At 40.4% G+C, this 15451-nt stretch overlaps 1 protein-coding gene across 1 annotated transcript in view; it reads left to right on the top strand.

The window, feature by feature from the left end:
* The window catches only part of ATP10A (ATPase phospholipid transporting 10A (putative)), a gene marked incomplete at its 3' end in the record, with an annotated part of 117149 nt that extends 102849 nt beyond the window's left edge, over positions 1-14300 (top strand). Inside the window, exons 13-19 of the mRNA XM_082336270.1 lie at positions 1427-1503; positions 5276-5401; positions 9742-9942; positions 12158-12238; positions 12329-12433; positions 12768-12955; positions 13595-14300. Coding sequence (XP_082192396.1) covers positions 1427-1503; positions 5276-5401; positions 9742-9942; positions 12158-12238; positions 12329-12433; positions 12768-12955; positions 13595-14300 — 1484 coding nt within the window. The remainder of the gene's footprint in view (positions 1-1426; positions 1504-5275; positions 5402-9741; positions 9943-12157; positions 12239-12328; positions 12434-12767; positions 12956-13594) is intronic.
* Positions 14301-15451: the final 1151 nt, after the last annotated feature.

Here is a 15451-nt window from a genome sequence, read left to right as displayed (position 1 = left end):
AGATTTTGTCAGTCACCCTGTTTTAAATCTGGCAGCATCTTCCATGTTTGCATGATTTTTACATAAGAAAAGTCAATGATCTCTTCTTTCCCTATCTCAAGTTTAGGCTCATGTTGCATTAGAAGATATGATTGCAGCATATATTGTCACAAACACACTAGCTTTCATCTACCTGTCTTGATTAATCATAGCAGCAACACATGTGGGTTGGATCTACCTGTGAGAAACCCTAAGTATATATAATAATTGCCAGACTCCTGTGACATCCACATCACCAAATGTGTGCTGATTATAATAATCCTCATGCTCACTATATTATATCTAGCTCAAATGTGCCTTCCTCATACTGAATTTATATCTTTTGCTGACTGACTGTGGACATAATCATTTGCATGTTGTCAAAAACGTCTGGCTGGTTAACTTGAATTATCCAGAATGCTTAAAAACACTAGTGGAGACTGGGCAGCTTGTGTTTTCATTCTTTCTGAGCGTCTTGAGCCTGTGCGTTGAACACAAGCCCCTGCTCTGGCTTAAAAGCCTAGCTGTATACATCCTCTCTTTTAACCAACATGAGCTAACTTGGCGTTGTGTTGCACAGCCACAAAGACATCAGCTTTGTCAGGTGAGCAGATACCACTCTTACATGTGCCAACAGCAGGGAAACTGGAGTGAGATGTGAATGTACACCTCAGCCACTGAAGTTTAAAACCACATGTCTTTCCATCAGCTAACATAGTTTCATTTTCCACTAGCACACTGGCTGTAAATTTAAGAGGTTAAGAAGTAGATACGTGTCCCATTCTGGTATCCTTTCTATGGCACCTATCACTTGTGGTATCACAACTGGAAGCAGAGCAAGGGATGGTGACTGTGCAACCATTGCAGTTAAATCTACCTGTGATGAGCGTATTAAAAATCTCGGACTGGTCAACCCAAGTCAAGAATTCATCTGCTTTTTAACTTTATTGTGTTTTTTGCTATGTAGACATTCTCATTGGCTTTAGGCCTCCTTGTACATTTTATTCTTAGTCATACCTGATTGCAGGCAGACTGTTAATCAGGAAGCAGAAGTATTGGGAAGCTCATTCTCAGCCTTCCAGTGTTTTAGTATTTGTGCAGTTCAGGCCAGATACTTGAATTTTAGGTCTTACTAAAAAGAGAGGGATTTGTTTTATTTTTACTTTTCCATGATAAAAGTCTACAAAGATCAGAATGTCTTGGCAGCTTTGCCAAGCTTTGGACCTTATATTCCAAAGATGGATCCCTTCCTACCTCACATCTCCCTTGCTATACTCACCCAACACTCAGTACACGTCCCTTACTGTACTCAACCAACACTCAGTAACAACTGGTTTTCCTTTGCTTTGCTGCTGCTAACTTTTCCCAGTCTACTAGTGACAACAAAACTATATCTTGTCATCTTTAGGTGATGGTGCTAATGATGTCAGCATGATCCAAGTGGCAGATGTTGGCGTGGGAATCTCTGGTCAGGAAGGCATGCAGGTAATGTTGCTCATTCACTGAAAAGCACTCCCATGAAAGGGTGAAATAGGCAATCCCCGTATGTCAGCTTGACCAAGCTGCCTTTGAATAGCCAGCACAAATAAAGGAGAACCGGCAAGTTGTGCCCAGGAGTGCCAGTTGCGCATTGTAAGGATGCTTTCAGCTTGAGTTTGAGCTTGTGTTTGTTCTCAGATCTGCGGTGAGTTTAAACATGCTAGCTTCTCAGAAAATTCAACTTATCAGATCCCTCTAAGCAATATGTTTTAAGAAATCATTTATTAAATACTGGTTTAAAGGAGGAAAAAAGCTCAGCTATGCATTATTTAGGAAATAAAGGTTCACCTTATTCTTTCTCGCTTTTATTGTCCTCTCTCCTGTATTGCTTGGGTATCGTTCTCCTGTGGGGTAGCTGCACAAGCCCATCCAGCTGATGCAGCTTATTTGCGTGGTGTGGTGGTGATGCTTAGCCCAGCCACCCACACATCTCACTCACTCAGCCTATTCAGACAGCAGAACAGTGAAGAAAGAGAAAATTGCAGCCCTTGGCAGAACCACTGCTCCCTACACACTATTCCAGGTCTTGGTTTTCTCCTCATTTCCTGCCACAGGGAACAGCAAGATAAGGGGACTTGCCTTGTACTCTTCTGGATGTATTCAGCCTGTGATTACTGTATTTACCGCTGTATTAGAGGCACTTCTCCCATCCCCAGAAGACAGGATGTATATGTATAGGATGTATTACCTATTACCTCTGCCTCCTCTACTGCCAGTGCAGTTCAGTTGCAGTGTTAGCACCAGACGTGGCAGTAGGACACAGAGAATGAGGAAGATACCTCGTTTCCACAACCTACCTTGTATTTGGGCTGGGTGCAGACTGATTGCATGAGAAAACAGAGTAGCTGAGTATATGACAAAGAGCTCTTTAGAGAAGATGGGAAGTGTTTCCATCCTCAGGACTAAATCTAACTTAGTTACCAGTGGGTGGTTCTCTGACCCACATTGCATTTTTTGCAACACTGGCTAGATGTTTTGCTCAAAGGGGAAGAAGGGCTTCTTTCACACAGTGCACAAGTTGGCTGTAGGATTTTATTCCATGGAGTTTCATGAATATTGTAATTTATTTGGGTCAGCACACAAATTTATGAAACAAAAATTTAACTGAGCTATGAACTTGGATGTCAACTTTGTGCATTTTCTGACATGCAGATGACCAGAAGCTAGGACAGTACTCTGGAGGAAAGTCAGCAGATGTTTTTCTTATTTATTCATATGCTTTTCCGAAGGCATCCTCTTTTGGCCGTTGTTGGAGGCTGGATACTAGTGAAGATGGGCTTCAGCCTGACCCAGCAGAGCTATTACACTTGTTCAACTTCTTGTAATCATCCAGTGGGTTCAAAGTAATCTCTAGGGCAAATGGATGTCCATCAGCACTCTTCAAACAGACAGATTTCAGGCCTGCGATCCATTAAAAATGCTTCTCCAAACATGTTAGCAGCTGTAAATTAGTCTGGAAAGAAGCTACCACAAAAATATTCACAGATTGACTGTGCATATAGCATCCCAGCCATAGACCGTATGAGTCTGACTTTGGTGGCTGGAGAGGGCAGGAGAAAAGGAAGTCTTGGATTAAGCTGATACCAAGTGTATTTGTGGTTCCACAGCCTTCACCAGGCTCCGAGAGCTTTGCATAACTTCTGCAGCATCACTCTGCAGGCAGTCCAGGCTCCAGAGAGCTCAGAGGAGACTGTTTTTGTGGGGTCCCCTCCAAGCCTATCAATTCAAAAAAATCTGTCCCAAACTCCTTGGGTCTTATCATCTCTTATGCACTTAGCAGCTCCTATAATCTATGTATTAATTCATATCACTTTTTTTCCTAATGCAGACATATAGTGCTCATAGCATTTTTTTTACTCCTCTCCCCATTATGCCACTTTCAGTTGAGCTCATACACTTACAATAACCACTTGCCAAATGCCCCTGGCTTTTGCGGTGTATTCAAATCTGAAAGCTCATTAACCCATTAAACTACCTGTTTTTTTCTAAAGGAATGGAAAATGTGTCTAGATCCCTTGCTTTACTGCAAGGTCCTAAGGAACCATGCAGGCCTCTTCACTATGAACAACTGTCAGAATCTTATACATGCAGGTACTCAGAAGGCGTTGAGCATTTAGATGTCTAAAATGGCAATACTCTCTGATTTATTTTCTTTCCACATTCTGTGGAAGCATGTGGAGCATGAATCACTTTTTCCTGTGAAAAAGCTGGAAGAAAAAATAAAAATGTGAAAATCAAGGGGATATTTTGAGACAAAATAAACATGCAAATGTAATTGGATAACACTATCTTCCTCACCATGTTCCTCACTGTAATCAGTATGGAATAAAAAAGAAAAAAACTCCAACATTTCTCACAATGTGTTGTGAAGTACTATGTTAGGAGCACAAATGAAAAGAAGCTAACGGTTTTGTTTTAACATTGGAATAGGCTGAGATGGGGTGGAGGACAAGAAAGTAGACATAGCACAGCTCTGTTCTCAAACGGCAAGATAGCTGTATGTCTGCAAGACAAATCAGACTGTTCTGTGCAGGGAGGCTATAACAAGTGTATCGCCATACCTGAGAAATCCCGGGATGTGTCAACATGTTAAAAAATGTCCCAGTGCTTATATATATCAACTGCTTAAATTACAATGCGTTATTACACCTTCTCTTGCATACTGTTTTAGAGTTTATTTTAATAGCTTCTACAAGCACTTACTTGGGAAAACTGAGCTCTTTTGATGATTTACCAAGAAAGAGAATTAGGAAAAATTAAAAGGAAAGATGTCTCTCATTTAAAAATACAGGCAAAATATACCCGGTAGAGTGTGAGGAAAACACTGCTCCTTTGGAGGTTTTCACCTTTCCTCATGTTTTTGCTGAACTGTGAAAAGAAGGTTGATATCAAAATAGAAAAAGAAATGTAAAATAATATTAAATGAAATCTTAATGTGATCCTAGGGATAAAGAAAATCATGATACAACTGTTATAACACCATCATTTACAAGAAGGTCTCATCTAGATGTACAGTACCCTGAATTTTAGTCAGAAGTAGAGAGAAACTGGGTGATTCATTTTGTCAATGTGATTTGGCAGTCTGCACAGTCCCAGAGGAGTCTCAACTAGTGTGATTTTTTCATACACAGTTTTAGAAAACAAGCAATTTCAAAAATCCTCAGAATACTGATATCTCAGAACAGCCAAGTAAACTTTATAAGCCAGGATTGCAAATGTAATTAAAACTAATATTTTTATTGTTTTGTCTTTTAAAGTCCAGTAATTATGATGCAACCACTTAATTGTGCTTTTCTTATTTTATTCTCTGGAAATTCATTTTGCCCTGTAAGTACCCCGTAGTTTTTACAGAGAAAGACGTTACAGCCACAAAGATGTTCATACACGGGCCCAGAGCCTTCATGCTCATCCAACTGCAATTGCCAGCCATTCTCCCACCTCTCACTTTTTGCTGCTGCTTGTCACCATCTGGAAAGTGGACTGTAATCTCCTCTGGGCAAAGACCGGGTCGCCTTGCATGTTCTGCCAAGCTGCCGGGTTTGCTCACGGGTATTCCAAATCAATGCAGCAATAGCTGCATTTCACATGCACTGTAATGGATTTCATTCGTCATCAGTACAATTTCCATTGACTGTATGAGTTGAGAAGACGACTAGATTCACTGTTGGTGTTAAAAGTGACACTTTACAATAATGATTCCAACTTTTCTTCATTAAAGGCGGTGATGGCAAGCGACTTTGCAATCCCAAGGTTCCGGCATTTGGAGAAGCTTTTGCTTGTCCATGGCCACTGGTGTTATTCCCGGCTCGCCAACATGGTGCTGTATTTCTTCTACAAAAATGCAGTAAGTGTTTGACTTGGCAGCTTTATGCCACCACATGTTTCCAGGGTTTATTTTGTGCTGAGTGAGCATTAGGTCAGCCTTCAAATAGTTTATAAATAAGCTGCAAAGAAATTTGCAAAGTTGAAAGACAGCTGGCTGCCATTTGCAGAAATACAGGACCCATTCCATAACAGCTACAGTGTGCTGCTGAATGTGCGAATTAGGTAACAGAAATAACAAGCACTGCTTAAGAAAAGTTTCTTTATAGAGCAGTTTTGCAGAATTTAGCTGGCTAGACACGGGAGTCTTTAATGCCAAAGCCATCCAGCATTGGTCCAGAGTAGCAGTTGAGTGTGTTTTCTCTTCCTCACCCTATCTCATTGTTGCTTATGAATCATTCTACATATTCCCTAGTGACTTGAGATAATTTGAGTCCTCTCTGTGTCTCAGATGCAGAGACTGGGAACGTTTTTTCTTGATTTATCTTACTCCCAACTAACCAAAGGAGTTCATTAGAAAGCACACCGTGGTAGAGAACAGACTACGGGTCTGCATTTCCTCCCTGGTGTACGAAACAGGAGTTAGTCCAGTACTGGGCACTGAGCCAGTAGCAGCTCAACTCCTTGGCCCTAACAAAGGCCCTTTCCATTGATCCTGGAGTACAAAGATGATTGATTGATTGATTGAAAACTGGCTAACAAGACAACCAGGAATTCCATCAGCTGGGTGGGAATCACTGGCAGGCACACAGATCTGCTCACTTGCAGCACCTACAAATCACCTTGGGAGCAAGGGGTAGGAAGAAGCAGGAAAAAGAGGAGAGCCAGAGCTCTCAGACCTCTGTTTGCTCCAGAGGACAATGTGTGAACTGTGAGCAGGAGACTGGATTTTATCCTCAATATCGGGGGAAAAAGCAGCTCTCAGTTTTGTAGAAGTTGCTTTCCAAATTCAATCTAAACCTCAATTTTTTTAATCAGTGGCAACTTTTTAATGCAAATTCCTTTTGGCGTGACTAACCCCCGTCTGACCTCAATCTGAAGGTAGGTATTTTATCAGGAAAAGACCATCATTTGCTCAAAATTTTGAACATCATAGGAATACGTATAGGAGCTAAAGAATTAATAAAGCATCTTTGTGTTAACACAAGCATGTTGAAATACCTTCTGTGGTCTGATCAGAAACTGCATGCAAGCATCCTTCCAGACACAAAAGAAAGAAGGGACTTGGACAATCTGAACTGCTGCCTGAGTTTGAAATAGCAAGCAGATTTAAATAATGCTGCACTGAGTGGAGAGCCACCTGTTGAAACACAACAGTGAAATATGTGCTGGTGTTCAAATGCCTGAGTTTTAAGGCTTGGTCCTGAATGGTGCTGAATGTCTGTACTCCCACCCCCAGTGCTGTATGTTTCCAAGATACCGCTTGACAGTACTGAATCTGAACTTCCAAGAAGTGTATGCAGAGCCATTTTACGTTAAAATTAAAAAAAAGAGAAGTAATACACATAAGACATTCCAGCAATCAGCAGCCAGAGATGTTGTTTATACATCTACATTTTTGTTCAGCTCTTGTAAAATCTTCCATTTCCTTTGGTACAACTCCCCTTGATTACGAGTATTATTTCTCATGCCATTTTTAGAAAGACATTTTCAGAAGCTGCTGCCTCAAGGCTAGAATATAACTGAAGAAATCTCTTTGTGTTGGCTCTGCTTTGGCAGCCTTGAGAGCTTTCTGAGCAACACTTGTTGCTACTGACTCTAAAACTGTAGTGTGGTATCCAGCATATAGAGATGAATATGTCTGACACAGTGCCTGCCCTTAAGGAAAGAATATTCAAAAATGAAAGATGTGAGCCCCTGATCCTTTTGCAAGGAGACTGTTCTTGATGATTCTCCGCAGAGAGTCAAGATAGCTACATTGCAAATGTTCTGCAAGTTTTCTGTTTCCTCAAGTGTTTTTTCCCCCATTTGCTCAGATGAAATTTTCCATTCTCCACTAGAACCTATCTATCTAACTCAAAGTTTAAATTCCAAATTGCTGCAAAAGCCATTTGGAAACTGGGATGACTTATCCAAGAAGATGTTTGGCTTGGTGGAGATAATAAAAAGACAAGTAAAATATAAGATAAACATAGCATGACTGGAAATATCTGAGCTTGATGAAAAGGGATTTCATGTAAACAAAATCCTACCTGCAAAAGCATGCACTGCTTCTTCCCCTTTATACATTACCTCTGCAAGACAGCACTGGACATTTTTTGACATATACTCCATTCACTGAGAAATTCTGTCTGGGGCCACATTCATAAGACAGTCTCATCTAGGGGGGGAAAAGGAAATATTTGTAATTTAAAATCTAATTCAATTTTTATGTAAATTTGTTTTGACTATTTCAGGGGGGTAATGCACAGAAGCAAGAGGGAACATTATATTTGAAATTAAATTAAACACTTGTTTAATCCAAAATAGAATTCCAAGGGAAAAAAATCTGATTTAAGCTTAGTTACTGAAATGTCTTTTATTTGTACAGCTTTCTTTGACAGCACTGCTGAGACCCATACTAGAGGTGGTAGGAAAATTTTCAGCTGACTGTATTTTCACCAAACTACCCATTTTTGTCAGAGCCAAACTGTTTCCAAGACAGGTTAATTTTAGCAAGGCTCTAGAGAGAAAAATTTCTTAGGTCCAGGATTAGCTGCATTTTGTTTATTTCAATTGAGTGAGAGAAGAGTATCTAAATTCACTTATTTATTGCAATTCCATTTTGAGAAAAGACTCAGGAAGTTTTGTTGGGTTTTGGGTGTGGAAAGGAAATAAATTTCAAAATCTGTTCAGTTTTGAAATGAAATTGCCATCTCCCAACCAACTGTACTGAAGAGGGAAGCTCTGGTAACTCAGTCTTGTTTTGGCCAGAGGAAGATACTTTTCCTGAAGTATATTTATAGAAACATTTCTACAGGTGATCCTTGAAAAAATACTACCATTTAACTTTAAATAGGTAGTTTATAGTATGGACTCACAAACAGTGAGACCTATGTTGCTGCTGATACGCAAGCCACTTCAACGTAGTATGCAAACATTGCTTGAACATATATATACTATATATATACACATATATATACATTTACGTACAGCAGGACTGAGCCTCTTATTCTGTGGCAGTTCCCCTTCTCGAGATGATAGGCTTACTCCCCTTGTAGCAGTTTTCACTGACTAAGCAGACCATAGCTGTTTTTTTTTCTCCTATGTTTAAATTTCAACCACATTTTGGCGTACAGATAGAACAGATCTATATTTTCCTCTGTATAAAAATGATGAAGGGTTAACATACTCCAGTTTGCTGAAAGCTTTTGAAAAAAGAATACAAAAAGAAGAGGAAGTGAAAGGAGAGGTCATGTCATTTCCCTTCTTCGTGGTTAAAATGAGGAAAACCCTCGAGGGACAGTTGCCAAGGTTTATCTGGTTGCCTTCCGGTTAGTGTTAATCACTTTACAAAGAATAATAAAAATTGCCGGTTTAGGAGGACCAAGCGTGGGAATTTATTTCCTTCCCTAGGAAGCTGCCTGCCCTTTTCTGGGCCTCAAATCCCCACTCACAGGTGAGATCAGCACCTCTCCTGAGCCCTAAAAACCTCTGGATTCTCCATGCTGCAGAGATTGTAGAAGAAACGAGTTGTGTAGTTTGTCGCTTCTTGGGTGATTCCAACCCAACTACATGAACAATCCCACTGCAGCTGATTTCTTTATACAGCTGAAGAGTAAGGGAGGCTGGGGGATCTTTACAGCACTACTAATTTGCTGAATTTCAAAACAAAGAGATAGAATACTTAAGACAGCTTTACTAGACTTGCTCCTGCTGCTAGTTTCATGATGGTTTTGCAAAAAGGCTCTGCATTTACCTATTGTAGACCAGAAACAAACATCTGGGACAAAACATCTCAAGCCAGCAGAGAATATTATTATGGAAATGCTTATTCTTAAGATAGTAATGTAAGGGCTATCAGATCAGTACTCATATACCTAGAGTGATGGTTGGGAGAGCTTTTTACAGTTATTTAAATTCCACCTCAGAGTTTCATTTGAACTGAAAGTTAATTTTGTGTGAAGTCATCCCTGACACCTGAGATCTGAGGTTCCAGCAGCACAAAGACTTGCAGGTGTGCCAAACGTTTGCAGCTTAGCTAAGTGGTTCAGGCACTAGGAACAGTGAGTTAAAGACCAGGTATCCTTAGAAGGATTGCTCACGTGTTTAGCATCCATAGATAAGTCCTTGCAGCACTGGAATTAGAATGCTTTGAGAACACAGTGGGATGATGATCCTGCTTATCTTGTCATATTTACAGTATGTCTCGTTCTGTTTCAGATGTTTGTGGCCCTTCTCTTCTGGTACCAGTTCTACTGCGGGTTCTCTGGCTCGTCAATGGTTGATCAGTGGTATCTCATCTTCTTTAATTTACTCTTCTCTTCTCTTCCACAACTGGTTACCGGCGTGCTGGATAAGGACGTGCCAGCTGAATTGTTAATTGCTGTACCTCAGCTTTATAAAAGTGGCCAGAATATGGAGGTAAAAACTTCTCGCTTTTTGTAATTTTTTTCCTAGATGTCTTTAGTTTCAACTGAAAACCAACCCAGCTCCCAAAGGGTGGATGACTGATAAAAACAGTCTGAGAAGTAACTATTATTATTTCGTTATATTTCTCATCTGAGTCAAAGTATCTAAACACCAAAACTACATTTAAAACAAACAACAACAAAAAAACACCTATATTTTGAAATATGTAACAGGAGAGAAGCTGGATGCTCTAAGTCACCCTAAGCTGAACACCTCCCTCATGGTCCAGGCTCACAAATAACCACAAAAGTAAAGGAGACCATACCTTGTAGACTAGAGTAGACTTTCACAGAGTAACCTCACAGTACTTAATCAAAATTTCAGGCCCCAGCCCTTTACAAACAGTCAGAAGAGAAAGATGGCTTTAGGAGTAAGCAGGGAGGTCGATAGACCTAGAGTCTGAGGGAAGTAGTCACCAGCAGATGACAGATTCAGCAGCTGAAATGTCTGTTGAAAACACCTTGTCCCCATCTGCTTGAATTGTACAACGAAGATAGAAGAAATTGCAGGAGGGATTCAAGCCAAACCATTTCTGGTAATTACAGCTACAGTGTACTGTGGGAAGATATTTCTGCTAGTCAAGACTATCCATATTGAGGCATTGCTGCCAAGGCAAAAGCCTTGCTTAAAAGGATCTGACATTGTGCCCTCTGAGCGGAGACAGTGAGTGTCTTTTGCCTCTAACTGTACACCTGCATTTGGTACTCTACACAGCCAGTGACATTGCTAGACACTGTCCTGGAAAGGTGAAAGGAGAATTTTACAATAACTTATTTCTAGTGTTTTAGTCCAAATTCTCTTTTCCACCCAGCTGTTGTTTTCCATTTTCTGCATTTCTTCTGTTCCAGTGCATTGCAGTTTAAAGATCTGTGACATTAATACCTTCCTTTCTTGCACATTTTTAAGGTGCTAGAAACCTGGTAATGGCTTAAGCTTGTTGGGAAGTTGTGTCTGCCTGTCTTCAGCTGCCAAACTGAGGGGAGAAGTCTCCAAGGTTCACAGTACAAATATTTCTCATAGGCAAGCCCAGGGACCATTCTAAGTTTGTTCAAAATCTAGTGAGCATTTTCTCTGAATAGTTACCTAAAAAGGCATTTTTAAAGCTTGCCAAAAATCCTGCTTCAGGTAGGGTATCTTTCAAAAAGATAACAGCAATTCAAAGCCTATAGTATTATAGAGTAGTCTAGGTTGGAAAGGACCTCTGGAGGCATCTGATCCAGCCCCCAGCTCAAAACAGCTTCAAAGCTAGATAAGGTTGCTTGGGTCTTTATCTAGTCCAGTTTTGAGTGAATGGAGATTCTGCAGTCCCTCTGAGCCGCCTGTTCCAATGCTTAACCGCATGTTATTTCAGTGAGCCAAAGAACACTAGAATTGTTTCTAAGCATCTCTCAATTCTCATTTTTAGGCTGCATAGCCTATTGTCCATAGAGGTAAAGAGCCCTGATGAGCCCAGTGGTTGCAGACGTAGCCTATATCCCAAAATTAAATAAATAAATATTTTGTCATTTAAAAACTCTTTTTCCTTATATCCAGGTCTTGTATATGATCATCCATACCCCCACAATTGTATATTTTTTTTAAACCACAATGTTAGTTTAATATTGTTTCTTAGCAAGCAGTTTTGTACACACAGATATATGTGTGTGTGTATATATATATATGTTTATTTATGTATTTATAACATAGCATACATTGCTGCATTGCTTACTAAAGATCGTTGTTGTGGATCTTCTTTTCTAACTATGTGTGCATTTTCTGTTTTCTCTCTTGTGAATAAATACTCTGTGCATTTAAGTACATGATGTAAAGCGCATTTATTCATGTGCTTATACCTCAGAGAGCTCCTCCTGAAATCAATCAGTGGTCTAACTGTAGTGCATAAAGCTGGGCACCTTCATAAATGTTGCTGGCCTGAATGTCAGATTCAAATTACACCCTCTGCCAGGGGGAAAAAAAAAAAAGGCAGAAGTGTCCTCCCAGAACAGAGCGACTTGCAGGTTGACTCTTCATACTTCATCCCCGAGGGTATCTAACTGATGGGCAAAGTTGTGAAGCTATTTGTAAAAGCCCTTAAAAGTGGCCCTTAGAATATCCCCCTCAAAATACCTATCCCAGCAAACAGCACTTTCATTAGGCTCTGATTTTCTTAACTTTTTTTGTGCCACAGGAGTACCAACCACACATGTTTTGGATGAACATGATTGATGCTATGTATCAAAGCCTGGTTTGCTTCTTCATCCCCTATTTTGTAAGTGTTTGGTGTAAGCCATTCTATTTCAAGCATTCTGAGGAGAACTGGCAACACAGCTTGGGCTAAATTCTGTCTCCTTCTTTACAGACTTACTATGATTCGGAGGTGGATATCTTCTCCTGGGGAACTCCCATCACCACAATAGCTCTTTTCACCATCATACTACATTTGGCTATAGAAACCAAAACTTGGGTAAGGTACCCACAGCCTGCATAGAAACTTGCTGGCATATACGTAATTCTTTTCTTAGTGCCATTCTTCAAAAACAGAACATGGTCGTTTCATCCGCTCAGCACATTCTATTTTTAGCAAGCATTTTAAGCAAACACGAAAAAGGTTTTAAACTGTGATCTGCGAACAGCTTTGTAGTGTTGTATCTATAATAAGAATTTCTGAAAATACAAGGCTCTAAACTCTTTGCTGTGCATGGATTTGGCTCCAGAAATTAAGAACTATTAATTCAGAATCACAGCAAATTCCTCAGAATGTAAAGAATCATTATTCTTTTGTTGGTTTTTTGTTCTAGACTTTTCTCCACTGGTCATCTTGCATCTTCAGTATCCTTTTATTTTTCTTTGTGGCTCTGGTTTACAATGCTTCCTGCCCAGTATGCCATCCTCCATCCAATCCCTACTGGACTATGGAAAGGCTGATGGGAGATCCTATGTTCTATTTCACTTGCATTATATCACCAGTCGTTGCATTGCTGCCCAGGTATTGTATCTTTTCTCACATATGAAAGCACTTTATGCATATGGTTGAGAGGGCAAGAAACATTTCTTTTTCCGCTCCCTCGCTTTCTTTTTGCCTTACCAGCCAAGTCAATTTTTTGCAGCAGCTGATTATATGAAGTCAGGTTGTCTAACCTTTTCTGTGCTCCTGACCACAGGAACAGACCACAGCTCCTGGCCATAGACCGCAGGAGTGGGATAATTGTAGACTGTTGGTTGAACCTCCTGGCCATGCAGAGATTTGCTACCCTGTGAGGTTTTCCATGATGCTTCCAGATTCAACCCATCCTCCCATAGCATGCACAGTACAGAAATTCTGATATTATGTTGTGGACTTACTTGCCTGCTTATGGATGTAGGAGGCCTGCCTTTGATTCCTCATCAGGAAAGATGAAAGACCGTCTAAAGGCACAGATTTATTACACTGCTTGTTATTAATCAAAATATTAGCACAGCATTCAGAGGTTTTCGTCTGCAAGCTTTCTTGTGTCAAACATAAGAAAGGCACATAAAACTCTCTCATTTTTCTGTGTTGTACTTTTGTCTTGGATATTTTCTCTTAACAATATCTTGGATACTTTCTTCTTTCAGTTCTTTTCACGTGCACATTCTCCTCTTGCAGATTTCTGTACAGAACCCTTCAGGGAACACTATTCCCAACGCAGCTTCAGCTTGGACGCCAGTTGAGTAAACTGTCCGAAGAGATTCGCACCCAGCTTCTGACCAAGTTGAATGTAAAGGAGACAATGCGTCAGACACAACCCTTTGCAGACGGCTTCTCACCAAGCTTTGGCTCAAATGCTAGCGATTGTCATAAGGCTTATAACCAAAGCACACCTTTGCCAACATCTCCTCAAACAAGTGAGTCACTTTTCCAAGAGCACACAAAGGCAGAACATAAAACAGATCAGACTGTGGCTGCCTCTCCCCAGAGTGCAGTGTTGTATGGGGACAACAAACTTGCCTCATCAGCAAGTAGTCTGGAAAGGTCCATGGGATTTCATGAAGTTAGACATGGCACTTCAGAGATGGAGTCGTTGCCTGTGGGAGCAACATTCCCATGGAGCTCAGCAGTTGACCAAGCAGACTTCAGTTTGTTGAAATGGATCACATCAACTCCACTGTTCAGTCGCATTGGGACTGTTTTACAGGTGTCATCAAGCAGTTTACAAAATGAAACACAGGACAGTATGTGTGTGCTTGGCTCTTCTTTGCATGTGGACTTCAAAGGCTTAAAAGAAGAGAGCTCGAATAACTTGCAGGACAAAATGAAAGGGACCCCAGCTGATCATTGTAAAAGTGACAATTCTGAGACCACCTTTTTATGACATGGGCCTTAAATATATTTATATATTTTCTATTTGCACACATTTATAGTGAGATTACTCTATTTGTTTCCAAAGATGAAACAGAAAATCAAAGGTACAGAATGATTATTTAAGAATGTTTAAATACAGTATATTGAAATAAGAGCTTTAAATATAAAAAGAAACACTTGAAAGTTCCATTTATATTGTTTTATTTTTTCATCTCATTTTGTAAGGAAATGCCGTCTCTGTATTTTTCAGATGCTTCTCTTTTATTCTGACACATACTGTAAAAGCAAAGGACTTATCTACCATATTCAAAAGGATTAGATTCAGCAACAATTATTAATATCATTATAGGCCATTCAGTAATCAAGGAGGAAAAACCATGATAATAAACAGGCACTGTATTCCATCCATCATCTGCTTGCCAGGGTGTTTGTCACTGGAGCAAACCATTAGGCAAGACTATCGAATTATTATACACCTCTCTGTAAATGTTAACAGTATCTTACCACCGCATTAATAATACTGGTATTTTATAAGTGACACCATATTTTGGTATTGCAGCCGTAGCATTTTATGTGTCATGATAAAACAATAAATAAATGACCATCCATATTGCAAAGTGACTTCCCAGTCTGGCATTAATAGTAACTTAGCCCTTCACTTGGAGTAGCTAGCATTTGGCCGGTCATGGCCTTGTATCAGGCTGTTCAGCTTCTGAAGAAAAGCTGCTGCTTGTTTGTGAGGAATGATTTTGGTGGCAAAGAGCTGGTGCATTGTGTCCGCTGTAGAGTTTGACCTGGGAGGGTCTGTCATCTTCTGTGCTGGAGCACTACCACAAGTAGGCTGGTTTTGCTGAAGAAGTCAGTCCTACTTGCTAGCGGAGGTGGAGTTTTGTTAGGCACCTTCAGGCTGCTGTTTCAGCCAGGTTAAATCAAGCCCTTGGTGATCAGGAAGGGGCATGACCAGCTGTGAGGGTGCAGTGCTATGCAGAGGTACTTGAGCCTGGTCTAAGACAGGCTAGCTCCAGTCCCAAAAGTAGGGAGCTGCACTGCTTTCTGAAGTTACGCCTGAGCCGACCTTACGTGGTTGGTTGTACATCGCAAACTGCCGCTGGTAGGTGGGTGTGCAGCTGCGTTGTGCCGGCCTGACGGATCCCGGGGGGA

The sequence above is a fragment of the Platalea leucorodia genome, assembly GCF_965183815.1.
Source record: "Platalea leucorodia genome assembly, chromosome: 2".
In the NCBI taxonomy this organism is placed as follows: Eukaryota; Metazoa; Chordata; class Aves; order Pelecaniformes; family Threskiornithidae; genus Platalea; species Platalea leucorodia.
The sequence above is the reverse complement of the archived record's forward strand: the minus strand, read 5'-3'. Positions and strand labels throughout refer to the sequence as shown.